We start from the raw sequence: 24008 nt of genomic DNA, 5'->3' as shown, positions 1-24008 counted from the left end.
TGGAGTCCACATAGGTGAGATTGATCACCTGAAACCAGATCACTTCGACCACCCTTGTTTCTGTCCAAAGGTGGAGGAAAACCTAAATTGTGGCTCTTGTTTAAATCCCCTTATTTTGGTTTTCCCATTATACCCCTATAAACCCCCTTTATGCCACTCTGTCCTTCAATTTCTTTAATTCCAAATCCAGCCTTGAACAATAAATCAAATCCCCATTGTGTCCTCTCTCCTTGACCGACCCATTCAAACATTAGGGATTTCTGGTTATTTACAAAAGATGCCCTTCCACCCTTATGAACTTCAATATATTTACAGGATTGCCACTCGATTGTAAACATCAACATATTTACTGTTTTGCCACTTGATCTTAGACCTAGATTGTTTAAGTTCTTAAGTGGGCCCACATCCAATCGGGTTGGTTCTCTTAGGGCCCACTGGCCCCGCATTAGATCAACATCAGTGAACTAGTGAATACACCATGCAATGCATGGTTGTTAGAGAGAAATAGAGTGACGTGAATGAATGAATGCAACTCTACTCAGCTCTATCCCAACTAAATGGGTCGGCGACATAGCATCCTTTCTCTCCAATCAGCTCTATTCAAAGCCATATTTGTTACTAGTCTTAAGCTATCTTGTCTTTCCTCACCACTTCTCCTAGAGTCATTTTAGACCTACGCTTGGATCTTTTAGTTCCTTTAATCTAAACAAATCACCCCTCCATACTTGGCTCTAATTTGTTCATTACATTTTTTTTATCGTTTCTAGTTTCACTACTCGTCCCTCTCAACATCCTCATTTCAGCAACACTAAGTTTATTTGTGTTGTTTCTTTATTGCCTAGCATTCAGCTTCGTACATCATTCTCAGTCAAATAACTATCCTAATAAATGATTCCTCTAAGAGTTTTAAAGGAATATGTCAATCACACAATACTCCAGACATACCCCTCCACTTCATCTACAATAATTCTAATTTTATACGTGACCATCTTCCATTTCTCCTTTATTTATGATTGAACCAAAGTACCAAAATTTTCACTTTTCGCTACCTCCCTATCATCAATTTTCACCACCTCATTTTCAGTCCCATTGTAACTAAAGAGTTAGAAAGGAGGAGGACTAGGGTTAGAGATGAGGGAAGAAGAGAGAAGTGAGGAAGGAAGAAGCAGAGAAGATGAGAGAAGGAGAAGGGGAAATGAGAGCAAAACGTGGAGAGCCTTTCTTGCTCCTTCCACTTATATTAAGTTCAACTAGAACTTTAGGAAAATTACATCAGACCTCCCTAGGGAGGTAAAGGGAAAAAATAAAACACAGCTTAGGACAACATAATATAAGAACAATTCCTAAACTACCCCTATTACATAAACTCCAACACTCCCCCTCAAGCTGGAAAATAAATGCCATACATTCCCAGCTTACATAAGAGAGTATTGAACTGATGAGGAATGAGACATTTGCTAAAGATGTTTGCCAGTTGATCACCTGTCCTCACAAAAGATGTGCAGATGTTGCCTAAGTCAATCTTCTCTTTGATGAAATGCCGGTCTACTTCAATGTGTTTTGTCCTATCATGTTGCACTAGGTTGTGGGCAATGCTTATAGCTGCTTTGTTGTCACAGTAAAGTCTCATAGGTCCTTCAATGTCGCACCCCAACTCACAAACTAACCGACTCAGCCAAGTGAGTTCGCAAACTGCATGAGCCATTACCCTATACTCAGCCTTTGCACTAGATCTAGCTACAACAGGATGTTTGTTGCTCATCCATGTGACCAAGTTACCACCCCACGAATGTGAAATAACTAGATGTGAATCTCCTATCAGAAATAGATCCAGCCCAATCAGCATCGGAATAACCTTCTATCCTCAAATGATTGTTCCTGGCATACAACAGTATTTTTTTCTTGGATAAGACCTCAAGTATCTAAGTGCCCACTCTTGGGCGCACGCATAAACTGGCTCACTACTCCCACTGCATAAGAAATGTCAGGGCAAGTCAGAGCCAGGTAAATCAGCTTCCCCACTAGCCTCTGGTATTTCCCTGCATCAACAAGGAAAAGGCCACAATCTTCTCCTAGCTTATGATTCTGCTCAATAGGAGAACTTGCCAGTTAACAACCCAGCATTCCTGTTTCTTTCAACAGATCTAGCATAAATTTTCTTTGGCATACATTGATTCTCTTCTTAGACCTTGACACTTCAATGCCCAAGAAATATTTCAGGTATCCTAGATCCTTGATCTCAAATTACTTGGCCAAATAAGCTTTCAACCTAGCTATTTCATCATTGTCATCTCCAGCCACCACAATATCATCAACATACACAATCAATGATGTGATCGTGCCATTACCTCGTCGGGTAAATAATGTGTTGTCTGCTTGACTCTGGGAATATCCATTCTTTAGAATGGCTTGTCTGAACCTCTCAAACCAAGCCTTTGGAGATTGCTTCATACCATAAAGTGCCTTCTTCAGGAGAATCCAGAGCTGGCGGTAATCCAAGGAAGCTCCTCCTTTCTCGGTTTGGGCTTCAAATGGTCCTCTTGGACTTCAAACTCCTTCCAAGTGTCTTTAAATATAATTTAGAACTCCATTAGGTCTTCCTATATACTCTTCTTATATAGCATAGCCTCTAATAGACCCCTTTGCTTCTAGGGTTCCAAGAGAGACTTAAAGAATGAAACTGTTATACCTGATCGACTCTTAAACCCTTGTACAAGCTCTAATACCAAGTTAGAAATAAGGAGGACTATGGTTAGAGATGCGGGAAGAAGAGAGAGAAGAGGAGGGAAGAAGGAGGAGAAGGGGAAATGAGAGCAAAATGTGGAGAGCCTTTCTTGCTCTTTCCACTTATATTAAGTTCAACTAGAACTTTAGGAAAATTACATCAGACCTCCCTAGGGAGGTAAAAAGGAAAAAATAAAACATAGATTAGGACAACAAAATATAAGAAAAATTCCTAAACTACCCCCATTACATAAACTCCAACAAAAGTTAAACACCATATACTTTGTTTTTGTTTTACTTATCTAAAAATCTTTTATTTCCAGGGTTGATCTCCACCACTCCAACTTTGCTATCTTTGCTTTTGTTCATCCACCAAGACAATATCCTTAGTTTAAAAAAAAAAAAGAAAAACAAGGGATCATATCTTGAATGTCTCTAGTCAGTTCATCCATGATTAAAGAAAGAGCAACCCAATGCACGAGGCTCCTGCTACTACAGCTCATCCTTGATTAGCAAATACGGGCTTAGGGCTGATCCTTGATGTAATCCAATTACAATTGAAATTTCACTACCATGTTCCCCCAAAGTTCTTACACTAGTCACTACATCATTACGCATATCTGTGATCATGTCAACATATTTACTTAACATATTTTTCTTCTCTAACACTAGTTAAATTAACTCTTTTAAGGATTCTATCATAAGCTTTTTCTAGGTCAATAAAGACCATATGGAGATCCTTCTTACATTCTTTAAATATTTCTATTAATCTCCTAAGAAAATAAATAGCTTCACATGTATGAGCGAATGAGAAAATAACTCAGAAGTAAGGAGGAGTGATTTTTAGAGAGGAGAGAGTAAAAGAAAGAAAGGGATTAAAGGACAGGATTTGGGTTAGTAGATGTTTTCTTATCTTTTAAAAGGGTTATCAGAAATTTCACCAAGGATAAGCTAGAAAGTAATATCTTTTGGTTATTCTCTTGAAGAGAAAAAAAAAAAAAAAAAAAAATTCCCTAAAAAATAAGTGGATTTTCCATTGGTATGAGAAGCATTCTAACTGATACCCCCACCTTTTTTTTCTTAAAATAAATGTATTACCAAAGCAGAGAAGAAAATACAAAGGGGAAAAAGAGGGGGGAGGCTTAAGCCAACCCTAGGGGGAACAATACAATAAAGCATCAAAAAATGAAAAGCACTATCCGACCAAGGGGGGAGAGCATCTAGTAGAAAGGGGAGGTAGTGGTAGGAGAGGGGGGGCTTCAAGTGTGGGGGATGGTGTCAATTAGTAGGTTCCAGGAGGCAATGATATGCCTGTTCCAAAGGGAGTTTGGGACAGGGTAGGTATAAAGGGATTGGATTTTAGAGGTAACATCAAAGAAGATGGCTGTCCAAATCCTGTCCGAAGAGCGGGAGTTGGATGACCATCTACAGATGTTATGCTCCATCCAAAGGTGGTTTATGGTTGCAAAAAAGGAAAATTTTTCAATGATGTCACAAATGGAGGAGCCGGCAAAGGTCATGTCGATCCAGGTCCATTCCCTATCAAAAGGGAGAATAGGTCTGTTGGAGGGTCAGCAGCAAGAGAGAACAGTTTTCCAGACAGAGAAGGAAAGGGGGCAAGAGAAGAAAAGGTGGAAGATGTCCTCCGAGCCAATGGGGCAAAGGAAGCAGGAGGGATTCACAGGGATGTGGCGGTAAATGAGGCAATACCCCCACTTTAAAATAGAGTGTTCCTGGATTAAGCCTCTGGTCGCTACAGATATTGTGCATGCCTAGAACTGATCAGAATCTGGTCCCTCGCCTATTCAACTTAAATTTTATGGATGAAAATCCTCCTCCTTAGTTGAAGGTAAAGCCGTAAAGATCAGAAAGATCTTCTGGACCACTTTTTCAGGTTTCAACCTGATTAGTTTCGATTTGAGAGAGTTGTTCCACTTTCTCTGCATCTCTCTAGCAAGTGCTGTTCCATCCATATTTAATGTCTTTTGGGTTTCGGCCACCAAATTTGTCCAAACCTATTTTTGTCACTTTTATTTGAATTATTTTTTATACTCCCTTAACATAGATGAGCGCTCTCAGAGTTGTTCAGTAGGATAGCATTTTCCAGGATCAATTACAGTAACTAGGCATGACACTTCTCTCTTTAGGTTACTAGTATATTTTGGCTTGTATTCTAAGGGCAATGACGCAATGTACATACAAATATACAATCAGTTATAATATTACAAACTCTTTGTGTACAATATTTTTTGTTTTAGGACTTACAAGAGCAATAATGTTGCCTTCACTTATCAGCGATACAAAGAACAGTAAAGGGATATCATGCCAACAAGCCAACAACAATGCCATTGACAAAAACTAGGAAAATTTTGGTGACTTTTCTTTCTTTTTTTTCTACTGTTGAAGTAATATTAGCAATAACCCAACAATTTTTTATCAGAATGCAGTAGACATCAAAAAGTACCAAAAACAATATCAGCATCATCATAAGCCAAGATGAGCAAACACGTAACATATAAAGATCAGATATTAACACAACAGATCATACAAACAGAGTTAATGTTAAGCTAACATTTAACATTGTTTTACAAACTATCAGACTTGCAAATATGTGGCTTCAGCAGCTTTGTTTCTGGAAACATGTAGCTAACAGCACTTTATAAACAATCAGACATGCAAATACATGACATTGCCAGCTGGGCTACTTCTACAATTCTGTTCTTGACCAACAGAACTGTAGCTAGTGTCCTTGAAAATAATAGCATAAAACTGGCCACTGAAAAATATTAGTTATAGAAAGCCTATGGAAGCTCACAGTCTCTTTTGCTGCAGACATCGCAAGGAAACCAGCGCCCATTTCAACTTCCTGCAACCCAACAACTACAATGCCAACATACATTGCTGCAGAACCTAACCAAGATATAAGTGAATCAGGAGAGGCTCTTCCTTGTCCAACATTCCAAGTACCGGTCAGTATTTTCACATTTTCTAGCTTTCTATATTGCAGCTCTTTGCTTGCCAATTCTGATCGCAATATATTGTCAAGGGGACAAGGAGATTTAATGTTCCAGCCACGAATACCACCATGATTAGCCAATGTAAAGGCATAACCAGCCCCAACAGACATTTTTATAACAGGACTGTTGTGAGCAACCCATCCTCCAAGTAGCTTGCCCTCAAGATCCAGCAGTTGAACAGTGCCACCAGAATAGCCTACCCATATCCGTGACCCGAAAGTACAGAAGCACTGAACAGAAGAAGAATGGTGTTGGAAATCTTGTAACCTATTTCCATTTCCATCCCACTGCACAATTAAGCCATTCGAACATCCTGTCCAGATCATTCCATCTATTGTGAGGATTAGTGCTTCAGTTCTCTTCTCTTCTCCAAATGCCCCTTTCACCGCAACTCGACGAACAGCGTCAGCTGCTCCCATCAAAGCATTACGTGAGCGTTGCAAGAAATTCATGGAACTCTGTGATTTCTCTTTCTTGGACGTGGAAACCAACTTTATCTTCACCTCATCTTCAACAGATGAATCCAGCGATGATGACAAGTCAACACGATTCTCAATTTGGCCATCTACATTAAATACTTTTAGCAGTTCTCTTGTCCGAGCATCCCTGGTGAGAAAAACCACATTCTAGATTTTTTTAGGGTGATGCATCAATTTTGTTCCCACATAAAGAATCATGAAGATTTAAGGGTAAACAAAAGAAAAATAACAGGTTAGGTAAGTCTTTGGTTGAGGGGAAGAGTAGTAAAAACAATGACAAGCTATCTAACCTTCACCATGCAGGTGAAATTGCTTATACTTTTTTACCAAAAAAAAAAAAAAAAGAAGTTGCTTATTCCTCAGAATCATTGTCATACTACTTGATGCTTGCCAACCAAATATGCTAGATCTAGATGCAATAGCCCCTCCCATATACTTGAGGATTCTTAAGAGATAAAGTTCTAGGAAGTTTCTTTTATTAGGAAGATATCATGAGTAAATTTACCATAGAGCCATGATATATACAAGAATTACATATCTACTTAAGAACTTGACACTGAAGCACAGGCAGTAGAACCTTAATCATATTTGTAGTAGTGATCATATAAATAATCCCAAATATTTTTTATGCAGCTTAGAAAGATTCCACTTTTCAATCATGTCTGAAATATAGATAAGACACTTAAAAGACTATAGGCTCAGTATTTAACCTATTGATTTTTTTTTTTTTTTCTGCAAACTATCACAAATAAGTCTGACAAAGCTCAGAAAAAAGATGCATCCTGTAACCTTGAGAAACAATATAGAACTTCATTTTCTTTCACATGAAAGATTCAAATATTACAAAAAGGAAAATTATCTTGTACCACCCCTCTTTTGGAACCTTATATGAGATACCACCCTAAATTTCCAAAAATGTCAAGTGTGTACCCTGTTTCGAAAAAATAATTACACTTAAATCCATTCCGTTAGCTCACAAACGTCAAGTGATGACATGTCACTGTTGTTATTTTGTAAATGACAAGTTTACCCTTCAAGGGTGAAGGGTAAACTTGTTATTTTACCCTATTATGTAATAAACCCACCCCTTTAGACTGCTTCTTGTTGGTCTCGGTGGAACACAGAACACAGAACATGCTCCATCCAGCAGCCATGCCTGAGTTCTTCCCAGCTAATTACTTGGTAAAATAAGAACTCTGTCAGCTTGTATTATTTGCTACAAATTTCTTAGGAGATTTTTTTTCCCATCTAATTTTTATTTGGGATTTGAATTATCATCCCCACCTAAATGGAGATATTAATTAGACGATGTGAAAGTAACAGAGGAACATGTTAGAGATCTTGTTCCCCATCTTGAGAGCTCAGTTATATTGACAATAAAAAAAAATAAATCCACGTGCAATCACCTTCAGATTTCCTAATTTAACTGACAACCTCATCTTAAACAAATCATTACAGAGGTTCCTTCCCGAGAATAAAATAGAAAGGAAATTTCCATTAAAGCAAGCACACGTTCATAGCCAGGTCCCCATCTGACATCTGTGTGTGTTTTGTGTGCATATATATCTATGGAGCAAAGTTAATTAACAGAGAAATTCTTTGTGAACTCCCAGAAGAAGAGAAGCTATCCTGCTATCAAGCATCATTCACCACAAAATGGGCAGATTTCTTCTATTAGCTTGCTTTATCTTAGCCAATAATGCTATCCTTATATCTCTAGCCATGGCCAATGCGCCAGCACCGAGCCCATCCAACAGTAGAAAGATGGCCATGCCCACATGGAGTGTGAGTCGCCTGCAAGTATTGACGAGGGGGCGACGAAGACTGTGAAAGCACTGGTGGTTAAGGTGGAAGCTATGGGTGCTGCTTTCTCGTTCTAGGGTTCAAACAGAGTAAAAGAGGTGAAGAGGATGAGAAGTGGCTTTTTACTCGTACTTGGTTTTAGGGTCAAAAGAGTAATTTTCATTTCTAAACTAACGGTGTTAGACTTTAGGGGTACGCTTGGCATTTTTGAAAATTTAGGGACGTATCTCATATAAGGTTTCAAAAGAGGGGTGGTACAAGATAATTTTCCTTACAAAAATGTAACTTAAAGGTTTTTCAGGTGAAGACATACCACAATGCAAAGGACAGGTGCCCAGCACTCCAAACTTTTCCTTTAACATTATCAGATAACATGTACTTCACATCTGAACTAGATATGGAGCAAACACCATTAATAGTGACTTGACTCTTTAAGTCAATATAAGACCTTTCTACTAGTAAAGTAGCCATGTGTCTTTCCTCCACTGTTAAAGAAAGAGATTTTTCCATGGATTCCCAAGGCCATATCTTGATAACACCGCCCTCTCCACCTGTCCATAGATCGCCTGATTTCAAAGGAGCAAAAAGTCAAGAAAGTGGATGAGTTGAATATAAATATGTTGACACAAACAATAACTTTTCACAGCAGTTCTGTATCATACTTCAGTAATGAGAAAGACAAATTCCACGGATAATAATTGATGCAAAAGCCAAGGAATGGGACAAATAGTTATAATTCCTGCTAACAAATATGTAGCTCTTTGGACCAAGGTTTAAAGTATCCAGACATATCGAACCTCCGATACGTATCTGTTTTGAGCCTTCTTGATACGAGACCTACTAACTAAAAAGAGCAACCCAGTGCACGAGGCTCCTGCTACTGCAAGGTCTGGGAGGGGCAAATATAGACCTAATTGACATAACTCACATATAAAAACTATTTATGTACAGAACTGTATCAATTCATTATAGATCAATACGGACCAATACAGACCGATACACTCAATACATAGGCTACCAAAACCCAATAAAGATCTTAATACTCTGATTTTTTGCCAAAATATAAGTGGGGATCCCATCTACCCTCAAAAACAACCTTAGGGGAGTGAGTGATTAAACGAGAAAAAGTTTGCATTAAAACTCATCTAAGTGGAGATCAAACATCAGCCACAGGTCGAAGTATGCAAATAATTTTGATTTTTTTTTTCTTTTTTTTTATTGAATCTTGGATATTCTTGCTTGTTTTTTCCAAGTATCACATGACAAACTGAGAAAAAAAGACCTAGATCTATGCATTTAATTTTTGGAAAAAGAAATAAATTTATATATAAGTGCATAATTAGGGATTGTTGTCAAATAAAATTTTCATAAGAAGGGATTTTTTTTTCCTCCTTTTTTCCCTCTACAAATGATGAATTTGATAAAAGTGCATGATTAATGACATTTGGAACATCTTGAATTATTTGGACCAACTTGAACTTTGTCTGTCTAGCATTCCCCACACCTACACATAGCCCCTTTTTTCAGGGGGGTGGAGATGTCTTTTCACAACCCCCATAATGCAGGAGTAGATTACAAGTAACTAACTCTACAATTTATAACCCCAAACAATACAAATAGGAGCAAGAAACAAAGAAATAATACCATCAAATAAACCCCCAATGATACAATACCCATATAGGAGCAAAACCAGCCAAAAACCCAACCTGATAGTAGAGAGAAAGACCTATAGAGCTAGAGAGAGAAAGGTGTGGCCAAGTCTGTGGGAGTCTGATTGAGCTGCACTTTTGGGTGTAAATAGTCCCTAGGGAGGGTACAAAAACCCCCAAATATGAAGGGCTTCTGACGGCTGGTTATGGAGTTATACGCTTTCTTGATTTTCAGACCTAGGAGAGAGAATGTGAAGAATTCTGTAGGAACAACAACTTGTCTTCTTCAGATAAGCTTCAAGAGAGGATCGATTGATCTTCTTAGGGTATAGAACCAGTCCTCCAAAGGATCTGCAGAAATGAGGGTCGATTGGCTTCAAGAACAAGAACTCTTTGGCTGGCTGATTCTGATTTTGTATGCTTTAACAGGTTTGAACTTCTAATAACAATAAACAGAAAATAAAAATAGAAAAAGAAGAATCGATAGAGGATTGAGAAGGGTAAAAGAGAATAAAGGAATGGGCATCTCACCCCTCAAGTTTTGGGTATCACACCCCTCAAAGGTTTAAGCATCTCACCTCTCAATAACAGTTTTTTAGCTAAAGAGTAATCACTCAATAATTCATTCATTCAAATCTAAAATTATAAGTACATAGGCTCCTCTATTTATAGAAGGAAGAATAGCAATCAAACTACTACTAGGAGCTAGTTTCCCAATAGGACTAGACATTCCTACTACAACTAGGAGTTAGTTTCCCAATAGGACTAGACACTCCTACTACAACTAAAAATTCAAAATATAACTAGGACTTGACTTTATGACTCTAACATGGAGTAGGACTAACTAACTAATAGTCCATATAGGACTGTACAACCGACCAATGGCCTAAAGGGCCTTTATCGAATTAAATAGCAACTAACTAAACTAATGAATTAAATCCCGTTTTTCACCTTCTACCCATATTTTAGGCCCATTAAAATGGCCCATTTCAAAGAAAACCCATAGGATCAAAGGCCCAACACATATACACAACCCAAGGCTTATTTGCAATAAATAAGCCCAAGTGACTTATATACATCAACTCGCCCTCACTTAGAAAAAATTCGTCCTTGAATTTTGTAGAGTGTGAGGGTGATTATATCATGGTGCACGTCTCACTTCAAGTTGTAGAAAAATTCAGGTAGCTCTTTGACAATAAAGCTATAGTTTAGAATGTGGGGAGCTCGATCTTCAAGATACTTTATTGGGATGACAAAATCCACATGCTCAACTTCAACATCTTTAGACGTATCCATAGGGTCATCTACATATGCACTTTTGATCTCTTCTAACTTTAATGTAACATAAAGAGCTTTTTGGTTCATCTACCTAGTGGTTCCTAATCGGTTCCATTGATGGTTCAAACACAACTTCATTCTTGAACTCCTTAGGATCTTCCTCTTAGCTGCTCAAAATCATCACGGTTATTCTAGTGTCAAGTTCCCTAGTCTCAACCTCATTGTCCATTATGGCAACCTTGTTGCTTTCGACTTCTCCCACATGAGTCTCGTTGATGGGAACATCAATGACTAGTTCTTCCTCAACAATAGGAATGGCTAGAAAATTTTTAATACTAACCTCAACTTTTGACTCTAGTTCACTGGTCAGATGTGTCTTCTCTTGTTGCTCCTTCGCAATAGAGGCCGATGATTCCTTCATGCTATTGTCAAGTGTGGGTGGCTTTTGGACATCTGGTGGAAGGAAGTACATGTTTCGTTCATACTCAGATAGGTACATGCCTGCCAACTCATACTGCATCTTGTCCCACGTTCTAGGTTTACATTCTTAAGCTTGAAGTTGCCTTTCACGGACTCTCCATTGCATTCAAACATAATCACTCATCTGGGAACATGCATATTGGCCTTTTTGTGTCTCTGTTAAGTTGTAGTTGTCAAAGTACATGTCTAATTCACGCATCCATTCAAGGAATTCCCCATGAAAATAACGTGGCTAATCATTAGATTGGGCAGCAGTAGATGCATTTTGATGGGAATCCTGTGGAGGGAAGAGCCTTCTTTGGAAATATACAGGGAGGTATTGTGTCACTAACTCATACTTCATCTCTTCCCAAGTCTCAGGCTCATGTCCTCGAACTCGGAGTCGCTTTGCATGGACTCTCCACTAATCTCTAGCACAACCAATCAACCGGAAGCACACAACTTGAAGCTTTTGTGTCTCTGTCAAGTTATAGTAGTCAAAATATTCCTCCAGAGAATCTAACCAATCAAGGATGTAGAATGTATCCCTTTGTTCAGCGAAGTAACGAACTAATGGAACCATCTTCGGTTAGGCCCTGATAGATTGTTTGGAGCTTTCTTCAACCGTAGCTTTGATACCACTTAATGCAGGAGTAGATTACAAGTAACTAACTCCGCAGTTTATAACCCCAAATAATACAAATAGGAGCAAGAAACAAATAAATAATACTATCAAATAAACCCCCAAGGATAAAATACCTATATAGGAGTAAAACCAGCCTAAAACCCAACCCGATAGGAGAGAGAAAGACCTTCTATAGAGCTGGAGAGAGAAAGGTGCGGCCAAGTCTGAGGGAGTCTGATTGAGCTACACTTTTAGAAGTAGATAGTCCCTAGGGAGGGTACAAAAACCCCCAAATATGAAGGGCTTCTGACAGTTGGTTATGGAGTTATGCGGTTTCTTGATTTTCAGACATAGGAGAGAGAATGTAAAGAATTCTGTAGGAACAGCAACTTGTCTTCTTCAGATAACCTTCAAAAGAGGATCGATTGATCTTCTTAGAGTATAGAACTAGTCCTCCAAAAGATCTGCAGATCATATCTGCAGCAATGAGGGTCGAGTGGCTTCAAGAACAAGAACTCTTTGGCTGGCTGATTTTGATTTTGTATGCTTTAATAGGTCTGAACTTCTAATAACAATAAACAGAAAATAAAAATAGAAAAAGAATGATCGATGGAGGGTTGAGAATGGTGAAAGCATAGGGCCAGTTTGATAACGTTTCTGTTGTTTCTGTTTCAAGAAACGACAGAAACAAAAATTTTCGTTTCTGGGAACAGAAACAGAATTTTGGGTGTTTGATAAACCTTGTTTCCATTTGATAAGCCTTCTTTTCACACATCTGGCCCTTTTCATCTTCGCTTTCTCGCTCTTAAACCTAAACAGAACCCTCTTCCCCAATCCACTACACTCACTCTTGCTCTGGCTCTCCCAACCATGGAAGTTTTCAGCTTGCTCAAGTACTGGAAGGGTGGTGGAGTTATCGGAAATAATGAACGCACCATACCTGGCACCACTACCATATCCACCACTCTTCAGCCGCAACCGGCGGTGGAAACAGAGGAAGATGGCGATGATGGTTCCTTCTTCGACATGGAGTTTACGGTGCCCGAAGACGACGATGGTGAAGGCGGAGACGAACACGATAACAACAATGGAGTCGATGAGGAAGATGACAGTGCCTCCTCGGAATCTGCGGGAATTGATGGAGAGGAGTTCAACTTCAGGGTGCCTTCTGGGTCGAGTGATAGGAGAACGGACCTGGACGTGGACCCTTCACTCTCACCTTCCGACGATCTGTTCTTTAAAGGAAGGCTTGTGCCGCTCGAGCCTTCGTCACTTGAATTCAACCATTCTGAGACAAACTCGAAGCCTCAGTTCCCTGTCTCTTTGTTGAAATCTGCAACCAAGATCAGAGTCCTCATGTTGGGGTTTAAGAAACCCAAATCGACGACGGCTGACAAGATGGAGAGGAACTCTGTAGACGGAGCTAGTCCAAAACAGCAGCAAGGAAAATTTTTCGCCATGAAATTCAATGTCGAAGACGTTCCCATCGTTTCTCTGTTCACCAGAGAAAACAGTTCAAGAAGCTTTGGAAGCAAGCTTCAGAAACAGAACTCCGACGAGGCAACAACGGAGGATAAGAGATTTCCAAAGGATGTGGTGAACAAGTATCTGAAGATGATCAAGCCACTCTACGTAAAGGCTTCAAGGAGGTATGGGGAGAAGCTGAAGTTTTCTGGACAATTGAGCTTGGGGTCAGGGAAAACAGGGGCAACAGCTCCGACGACCACGACGATGCCAGTTACTTCTCTAAAGCCAACTAAGAACAATCACGGAGAAACAGAGGATTCCGAAGTGCAGAGCAATGGTAGGAGCCAGAAACAGGGGAACTTGCCTTCGGGGTTACGAGTTGTTTGTAAGCGTTTACAAAAGAGCAGGTCGGCCTCATCTGCTGTGGCAGCAGTGCCGACATTACCGTTCCAGGCCAGGGGAAAGAGAGTTGCCGGTCGGTGAGATGTCGGAGACGGTGGTGATGGTAGTGATGCCAAACTCCGTCTTCAATATCGATTTTTTGTGCCCCATTTTTGTTTCGAAAAACGAGCGAAACAAGTAAAACTTGTTTCGTCATTCATGTTTCTTGAAGCATAAATTGTTATAAATTTCAATTTATGTTTCAAGAAACAAGTGGAACAGAACACTTTTACCAAACGGTATTTATGTCGTTTCTTTGTTTCTGAGAACAAGAAAACACAGAAACACGTTTCTGGTTACGTATCAAACGGGCCCATAGTTTTTAAGGCGCTGCTAAGGCGACGCCTTACTAGTGCCTTGGCGCTGATGCGGTCTAGAGATGGTAAGGCAGTGTTCCGCCTTATGTGAAGTGGCGCCTTATGGGTTTTTTTTTTTTTTTTTTACATTTTAAAATTACTTGATGAAGATTCCAAATATAGCTTTTTTATTAGTAGTTGTATGATTTTATTAACACTTAAGATGTATGGGATCAACTTTACTCCACCAAAAATAACCAAAACAAACAAAACAAAAACAAAGAGGTAAGTGGGCTTTGAGAAGGAATCAAGGAATCAAGGAATAAGGAAGAACCACTTATCTAGGCGACCATTTTGCTCTGGCAGTGGTGAGTTTGCTCTGGCAGCGGTGAGCTTCATTCTTTATTGACAGGAGTTGAAATATAGTGGATGATCTTAGGGCTTAGGCACTCATTTTGGCATCATAGAGGTAAGTATAATAAATACTTGTATTTTTTGTCTTCTTTTCTTTATTTTTTATAATTTTACTTCATAATTATGTATTTATATTATATGTTAATATGTTATGATGATTGATGATTGATGAACTTAGTTTATTCACTTTATTGATTTGTTTTCTTGATAAATATCTTACATTGGTATGAATATGAATCTTTAATATTTATTTAACATATGAATAATAGGATTCAACTAGGATTTAAGCCAAATAGATTGGTTTTATAAAAAAATTACACAAGAACGCTTTAGTCAATAAGACGACGCTTTATGCCCGCCTTATCGCTAAGGCGCTCCAAAAGACCCTCAAACGCCTCCGTCGCCTTACCGCCTTAAAAACTATGGGTGAAAGAGAATAAAGGAATGGGCATCTCACCCCTCAAGTTTTGGGTATCACACCCCCTTAAAGGTTTAGGCATCTCACCTCTCAATAACAGTTTTTTAGCTAAAGAGTAATCACTCAATAAAACATTCATTCAAATCTAAAATTATAAGTACATAGGCTCCTCTATTTATAGAGGGCAGAATAGCAATCAAACTACTACTAGGAGCTAGTTTCCCAATAGGACTAGACACTCCTACTATAACTAGGAGCTAGTTTCCCAATAGGACTAGACACTTCTACTATAACTAGGAATTCAAAATAGGACTAGGACTTGACTTTATGACTTCAATATGGAATAGGACTAACTAACTAATAGTACATATAGAACTTTACAATTGACCAATGGCCTAAAGGCCTTTATTGAATTAAATAGCAACTAACTAAACTAATGAATTAAATCCCATTTTTCTACTTTCTACCCATGGTTTTAAGTATCGGTGCGTATCGTGCCGTATCGGTGCGTATCGTGCCGTATCGGCCGATACATATCGGTATCGGTAGGCATTGGCACGATACATACCGATACGCTACAGGGAATTTTGGGCCCCCTTTTGTGTATCGGCATAGCGGTAGTACCGTATCATGCCGTACCGTATCGGTACCAATACGTACGATACTCTGTGATAAGAACTTTTGAAAATATGAAAATTCCTGTATCGGTACCATATCGGTACGTATCGACTATATCGTACAGTATCGAACCGATACGTACCGATACGGTACTTAAAGTAGTTGATGGTGATAAGGCACAGACGATGGAAAATATAGTGCATTGTATGGAAGTTGTCAAACAAAAGATAGAAGAGGAGAACCCAAAGTCATTTAAGGCATTTTTGAAAATTATAAATCGTCGATGGGAAAATAATTTGGTTCAAGACCTTCATCGGGCAGGTATTTTCTCAATTAAATTTATAAGTTACTTTATTAGTAATTTAATATATTTAATCGTTAACAATAAGTGATATGTAACAATGTCAATGTGCAGCCTATTATTTGAATCCGGATCTGCACTACAAGAACAATTTAAGGTTTAGGAAAGATTTGATGGAATCTTTGAAGGATGTTATCAACAAGTTAGCTCCTAATATTGATTCGGCCAAAGATGCAGTTGAAGAGATTAGTAGTCTACTAAACTTACATATTGAATCATTAATTAATATTTAATACATTGAGTGGCATATTAATATGTTAATACATGTATAGGTGAAGTACTTCCGAGAGGCCACTCAAAGGTTTGCTGATCATTTAGCTATCTATGCTAGAGGAACACAACGCCCTGGTAATTTAGGCTTAATCAGCTATCCTTGTATTTCAAATTTATTTCAAACTCCTAATGTTGCAATGATCTTTATACATCTGATTGGTGGATGAACTATGGATGGAGCGCTCCAAACTTGAGGCCAATCGCAATGAAAATATTATCATGTATGGCATCCTCAAGTGGTTGCGAACGTAACTAGAGTACGTTCGGATTGATACACACCAAACCTCGGAATCGTTTGAGTTATGAGAAGCTGGAGAAGCTAGTGTATGTGCACTACAACATGAAATTGAAGATGAAATATTTAGAATTGGAGAAATCAGGGGATGATATTGATGTCAACCCAATTGACATCACCCACATACCCGACGAGGAAGATCTAGTTAGGGGATGGATTGAGGAGACTGAAAATGTTTGTGTTGGACAAATTATCTGAAGATCGACGAGAAACCACACCTGATCCCATTATAGATGACCTCATTAGAGATATAAATGAAGATTTTAAAAATATTGTTGATGATGAAACCCAAGCACCATCAGCTATGGAAGAGGATGATGATAGCTCCAATGATGGCGATATTAAGAGGACGAGATCAGGTACTACATATAGCGTAACTCAACTAGATAGTGATGATGATGATCAAGACAAGGATGGTGCTGCTGCTGATGATGATGATGATGATTATGATGATGATAATGATGGTAATGATGATGATGGTGGTGGTGGCAGTGGTGGTGGCAGTGGTAGTGGTGGTGGTCAAACTTATGTACCACTACATTTCACAGAGGATGCTGCATTTACACATGCAACCCAAGATAGTCATCATGGTGCTCGCACACAACCAAAGTCTTATAGTCGGAGGGGTAGGCGATCCCACAATCCGAGTGCTACTGATGCATTGATGAGTAGCATGGAGTCAATGTGCATTAGTTCAGATCTTGTTGGTTCCTCATCCGGACACCATGTATCTTCAGATGCATCTTCAGCCTATGGATATGGGACTTATGCAGGACAATCATTTGCCAATCCAGAGCAGTACAGAAGTTCAGATCATACTGGTTCCTCATCCGGACAGGGACACGGACACCATGTATCTTCAGGTGCTTCTTCAGGTGCTTCTTCAGGCTATGGATATGGGACTTATGCAAGACCAACATTGGCCACTCCTGAGCAATACAGAAGATTCTACAATGAATGGGAGACCACTACCATAAATATTTCGACTGGGGTAAATATTGTGCCTATATTCGACAAGTGCAGAATATCATCGTAGTTGCTCATATTGAAAAAGAAGGTCCTAGCCAAGGATTTGAACCACCATGACACTCTTCAGGGCACTCATCACAGTGGCAATGGCAATGAGGAAAGAAAAAACTATAAGAAACTCAAACCTCATCATTTTGAACATTTTCAACTCAATATATTTGTCTATCAATACAATACCCTCTACTTAAGTATTTATGCATTCTACAAGTTATATATAACTTTTTTTAACTGTTTTTTTATGCAAAAGTGTATAAAAATGTGTTTTCTATCCATTTATGTGCGTATCTTTAGCGTATCTCCGATACGATACGATACGATACCCTCCGATACGTATCTTAATTTTGACCGACCGATACGGCGACTGATACCGATACTTTAATCCTTGCTTCTACCCATATTTTAGGCCCATTAAAGTGGTCAATTTCAAAGAAAACCCATAGGATCAAAGGCCCAACACATATATGACACAACCCAAGGCTTATTTACAATAAAATAAGCCCAAGTGACTTATCTACATCACCCCCCCGGGGGTGAGAACAGGGGCTATGCATGGATGTGGGAATGCTAGATGGACAGTTGTACAGAGTCCTTTCTCCCTAGTTATTATTACTTCAGGTTTGTTTTATATGTTACTAGTAGAGTAGTAGAATGATTAATATGTATGTTACTTAATATTTAGTAGTACGTTTAATATATTAAAACTCACATATTGCTTGAATAATTTGGACCTTTAAGGTTTACTTTAGGCTAGTATCCTACATAAATCAATTTTTTTTTTTTTTTTTTAAATGTTCTTGCATAATTGCTTCTTATTTCCCATAAGCTATTGGTAGGTTTGATATTGCACGTTCCAATGAAAATTTGAATAAAAAAGATGCCACTAACTTAGAGACAACCTGACAACAGTTGAATATCCTTATTTATTGCTTTTTTTATGACGCATTATGCTTAAAAACACTAGTTTTGCATGTATTATAAGCATATCCATGTGTATCAAAGTATATTTAGTCTCGTGGCATCTCTCCAATATGTCCCGAGGACATCTCTTAAAATCAGCTTTCAGATATGCTACCCAATATTGATATAAACCTTGATTTTTGACGTGCGAAGTTTTTTTTTTTCCCCCTTTAACCTATAGCAAGACCATATCTTGAGAAAATATTAACACTACAAACTCTGATGTACAAACTAGCATGACTCAAATTACAAAACAGCTGGAATGTAGTGGGTAAGTTTAAAATAAATAAAACCCAATCTGCTCTGATGTGGAACAAATGAATTGATGAATAGCATTAAAATTGATAATTCACATGATCTTCAGTAACAAACATATCCATTGGCTTAAAGATAAATAAACTTGGGTTTATACCCATATACCTAAACATATGCACAAAAGGGGAGGAAGCAAGAAATTTTTATAAGGAGTGCATGCTCTAGTCGACACAGAAAAACATATGCTTCTAAATAACAGCAGAAAGAATATTCACCATTGGATTTTCAATTGTTTTGTCTAAAATGGATTAAAATAGGAAAAACTTGGAATCTATTGTTTTTGTTGTACTGTCTTACATAGATTGTTTTGCTCTCAATAAATTCCATTATCCATTAAAATCCAAATTATGCCTGATCTCTATCTCTTTTAAATAGATTAGTAAATAAAAAAAAATTATTAACATAAATCCAATTAAAAAAATCCAAATCAGATAAGACTCGGCTTTCCATTTACATGAAAACAACAAGACCCAGTTTGGAAGCCATGCCAAGAAGAACCAGACCTAAAAATTGATCGTCTATTCAGTCATGGTGTCAAGTCTTGATATGAATAGAGAGATACAGTCCATTGCATATCAAGATTGGTCATATCTATAAGATACAGAACTGATACATAAAAATTTTCACCTATAGAACTATACTGGAGATACACTCAATATATAGGCTGCCAAAACACATAAACCCATTTTTTAAAAGGAAAGCTTCATTCTACTCTGACTTTTTGGCTGAAACCTAAGTGTATCTCATCTATACTAAAAAACAACCTAAGAAAAAATTTAGCACTTGCCCATGAAGATTTGAATCACAGAGATTTTTTTTCCTTTTCAAATCCTTTTGCTTAATTGTTCCTTTTACTGATTAGTTATTAGTAAGTTAGATATTGCACTTGCCAGTGAATATTTGAACCACAAAGTTGCCACAAAGATAGAAGTAACCGGACATTGGTTGGATATCATTATTTATTACTCGTCTATGGAATAAAATGCTTAATAACACTAGATTTGCATGTATCATAAACATATCAAAGTGTACCTAGCATCTCTTAGAGTCTCTGATACATCCCCAAGACGTCTCTTAAGATCAGCTTTCCGATACCGATACTTGATAACTTAGTTCCAGGAGGAATAGACAGGAAATTTTACTAAAGTTTGTGTCTTAATATTGCAATTAAAGCTAAGTTGGAGTTTTTGTGGTAGCAAGGTATTAAGTTTAAGGTATTGAGTTTTTGAGTTAGAATAGGACTGTTACGAAAGCTGTCAGTAGAAGACCAAATTGAGTTTAAAAAAATTGTTTCAGTTTTAAATTATAATAGGGAGTTCAAGTCTGAGTCGATTTTTGTTAGCAAATAGATAAAGTACGCCCCCCCGCCCAATTGAGTTGAATGAATAAGACTTTCTGAGTTTTCACTTCTGGTTGCTTCTTGTAGGAGACCATCATGCTAGTTTGGATGATACATTAATAGTTGTCTAGGCGCAAGGCGACACCTTGACAACCTTGGTCATGCATTCCTCTGATTTGATTTCTTCTTAATCATAATCCATCTACAGTCTACAGATCTTTAGTTCATTTCTCTCCTTTTTCTTTTGTTACTTCCTTGCTGCCAAAACTGAGCAGATCATCTGTTTTTTCGGTCAAGTTTCAGTTTGCTTGATCTGTTCATAACTTCTTCATCCGCGAGTTCTGCTTCTTTCCATAATCGGTAGTTAAGACTGTATTACTGATTTCTCTGGAAATCTAACGTCGATTTCTAGCTTTCAAATTGGAAATTACAGAATCCATACTCTGGTTCTGAGTTTTTTCTGTTGTTGTATCATTCTTGACTGAGACTATTCAACAGACTTGGGCTGTCCTGCAACTCCTTGACCGAAATTACATAATTAAATCCATACTCTATTTCTAAGTTTTTTCTGCAACAGAGCTGTTGCCCCATTCTTGGCTTAGACAATTCAACAGACTTGGGCAACTACTTGATCAAGTTACAGCTTGGTTAATTTGGTTTCTAAAGAGTTACTCCCTTTACTCCCAAGTTCATTATCTGTAAACAGTAATTTTCCAATTTTACCATCCCCATATCTATATATATCTGATTAAAAATAGATCCTTAAGAAAACGAAAAAAAGAAAAATATGTCCTTCAAAAGATCCCATCATTTTTTGTTGAATCTGAATGCTACATTGTGGGTCAGTTCATTCCTTAGCAAGGGATGGAGCATCAAATTGCTGCTAAGGTAATGCAAAATTTCTTACTCATACAGGCTAACTAGCAAACAAAATCTGTGTTCCTCATGGAAAAGTAGAAATCACACGATTTATGTAAAGAGTTGAAGGGCCCTCACCAGCTAGAACCTGTATTGAACTTTTCAAGTGTTCTGTTTGGCACTTAAAAATATACATTAGTTGAATTTTATATATTTCAGTCGAATAATAGATTTATAAACTTATATTCTTCAGCTTTTTGCTACAGCTTCAAGGAGACAAGTTTGGACCATGCATCCAAATGGATACGATTGCATACACTAATAATCAAATGGATTTCCATTCCATACTAACAACATTAAGGAAACATCTCCATGGAAATAACTAGATAGTTCAGGGATATGCAAATTTTGAAGGTAGGTAGCCACCCATTGCATACTTGCCAATGTAAACCACAATACCTTGCTGCAAACTAACAAAACCCGCTAAATGTTTCAATGTGGTAGGAAATTTTTTGGTCTTTTGTACTGAATAATACAATTCCTAGTCAAATCAGATTCTTGACAATCATATACAGATTTTTTTTTCCATTCTTCACAGCTAAACTTGTTCCCAGAATCACATTTGTATAGTCTGGGTTCCAGACTTCCACTGCAACTTGAATTCAAAAGCTCAATAAAAATTTCAATAGAAGATTGATAAAACACAACTAGAGTATGAATCCATGGAGAACCACTGACCATAAGAAGACATGACCATTGATAGAACAGGCCCCCGATGGGCATGCCAAGTGAGGCCTTCCCTGAAAGGATTTCCATCCAATGGCTGATCCATCTTCCATGACCTAACCTTCCCATCCTTATGCCCTGTCCAGATCAACCTATTCCCAGCATCCACAACCAAACGGATGGTGGGCGATGTTGTAACCGATTCATAGAATGGTGCTGCCTCTTCATCCCCCCTTTTTACCCTACCCCCAACACCACATCCCGCCGCATAAACATCCGAAAAAGTCCAAAACCTCACCCCACATTCATGCGCAGCCCATAATTGTGTTTCAGTACAAGCAATTGTCCTCAAAAACCCACCCACCTGTGTCTCTCTCAATGGATGAGGCCTCAACTCCAAGCACGGCGGCCGGCCCGGATGAATTGCGGCACGAACCGGCACTCTAAAGATCCCATTTCCGCCACCGCTGGCAATAAACTCCGGCAATGCGGTTCGCCGGAGCTCCCCTGAAGAATCCGACGAATGCCCTTCCAAGAATTGGTTCATGTATTCGGGTCCTTCGGCGGGGCTGCCGACCGAGCCAATGCGGCAGGCTGTAAATCCTCCGAGATTCCCATATGGGAATAGTTCGTCATCGGAGGAATCATAGAACCGATCCATATTCTTGGTAATCCCACCTTCATCGAGGCTGTGTTTTCTCACCGTGTTTCGCTTCTGTATTGGGGGAATGCCCAGATGTTGACTGTATGATTGGGTCTTCCGATGTGGGGTGGTGCTGGTCAGGGACTCTATAAGATCACCTTCGTCGTCTTCGATCCGTTCATCCATGAAAGATCTCTGAAAGTCCAATTCTGAAACACAGAAACACAGAAGCAAAAGGAGAGAGAGAGAGAGAGAGAGAGGTCTGAATTGGAAACGAAGGATGAGTTGTGTTGAGCTTCCGGAGACCCAGGCGAAGCTTATTGAAACCCAACGGACGGGAATGTCTTCTTACATCTTTCGCGGGGATTTTTTATTTGGTGTGGTTAAGGTACATCATCTTCAGTGTAGCCTCGCCCTCCCATCTTGATACGGGTCTTAATCGGATCCAAAGTAGTTGTGAGTCTGGATCAGCTCCCCAAGTGTGGACGGGTGGGGATAGATCTCTATCTTCCATGGGGTGTGGGTCTCACGAATTCGGATCAGGTTTATGTACAAGAATAATCTCTTATATCTCTGCCCGTGAATTTGAAATCAATCAAAGGAAGAGAGAGAAAGTGATGTAGGAGGGTGCCTAGACAATTAGGTTTCCTATAAGGGTTACTCCACTAGAAATCTAGAATAAGACACATTCAATAGGATTTGGATTGGGTTGGATTCAATGTTGCTCAGTAAAAGTACAGATTTAGCATGCAAGACAATGGACTAATTAACAGAGCAACAGTGGTCAATAATAATCTAAGCATGAAAAACACAAACTACTTAAGCATCAAATAGGAATATGGGGAAGGAAACATAACAGCATGTATATCTTAGGTTTAGCACAAATCAGACAAGACACAAAGCGTGATAAGAAAATCATACAGTTCTCTAAAATCAGCCAGTTAATAAGGTAAAATAGTAAGGATTTTTTAAGAATAACAGAAAATAAATTGCTTGAAAACATAGAACAATTTTAGATTTTTGCGGGAGGGGGGGGGGAATGGGAAGATAACAAAGAGTCAGTAGACAGTGGAGACGGAATGGGGAGGGCATTTACCTACCTTATTGTTGTCCAGATCTTAGGAGAAGAGAAGAGACCAGGGTCTTCTAAAATATAGAGATGCAGTCCACTTTGGTTGATGAAAAAAATCCAATTTGCTGTGAAGTGATCCTTGTTGCTGCCGATAGAGCTTGTATGGGTGATGGAACTTTCAGGAGCTCATGAACAGTGGATACAGCAGAAGTCATAACCGAGAAAGACAGAGGACGAGAGAGAGAGAGAGAGAAAAGTCAAGAAAGAAGGGTTGGGGAGAGAGGGAAATCGTGGCGGGGTTGGGGTTATTCTTTTGCTTTCAATAATCTTCATTCATTAAAAAAAAAAAAGCTAATGGCTGATGACCTTACAAATATAAAGAAAAAATACTACCAAAAATAAAAATGAGTTACTTTAAGAATACAATCTCTAAGAAAAAGAAAATGCCTAAT

The 24008-nt window shown here is 38.5% G+C and overlaps 1 protein-coding gene across 1 annotated transcript; it reads right to left on the bottom strand.

Moving 5' to 3' along the window:
• Positions 1 to 5293: 5293 nt before the first annotated feature.
• LOC122094054 (type I inositol polyphosphate 5-phosphatase 13-like) lies at positions 5294 to 22859 on the bottom strand. The gene is made up of 3 exons (XM_042664670.1): positions 21854 to 22859; positions 8337 to 8589; positions 5294 to 6347 (listed from the first exon to the last, which is right to left on the bottom strand). Exons 1-3 carry the CDS (start codon positions 22668 to 22670, stop codon positions 5465 to 5467), a joined length of 1953 nt encoding a protein of 650 aa, XP_042520604.1. The 5' UTR covers positions 22671 to 22859; the 3' UTR covers positions 5294 to 5464.
• Between the last annotated feature and the right edge of the window lie 1149 nt (positions 22860 to 24008).

Source organism: Macadamia integrifolia, chromosome 11, assembly GCF_013358625.1.
Source record: "Macadamia integrifolia cultivar HAES 741 chromosome 11, SCU_Mint_v3, whole genome shotgun sequence".
NCBI lineage: Eukaryota > Viridiplantae > Streptophyta > Magnoliopsida > Proteales > Proteaceae > Macadamia > Macadamia integrifolia.
Note: the sequence above shows the minus strand (reverse complement) of the source record. Positions and strands in the feature narration are given on the sequence as shown.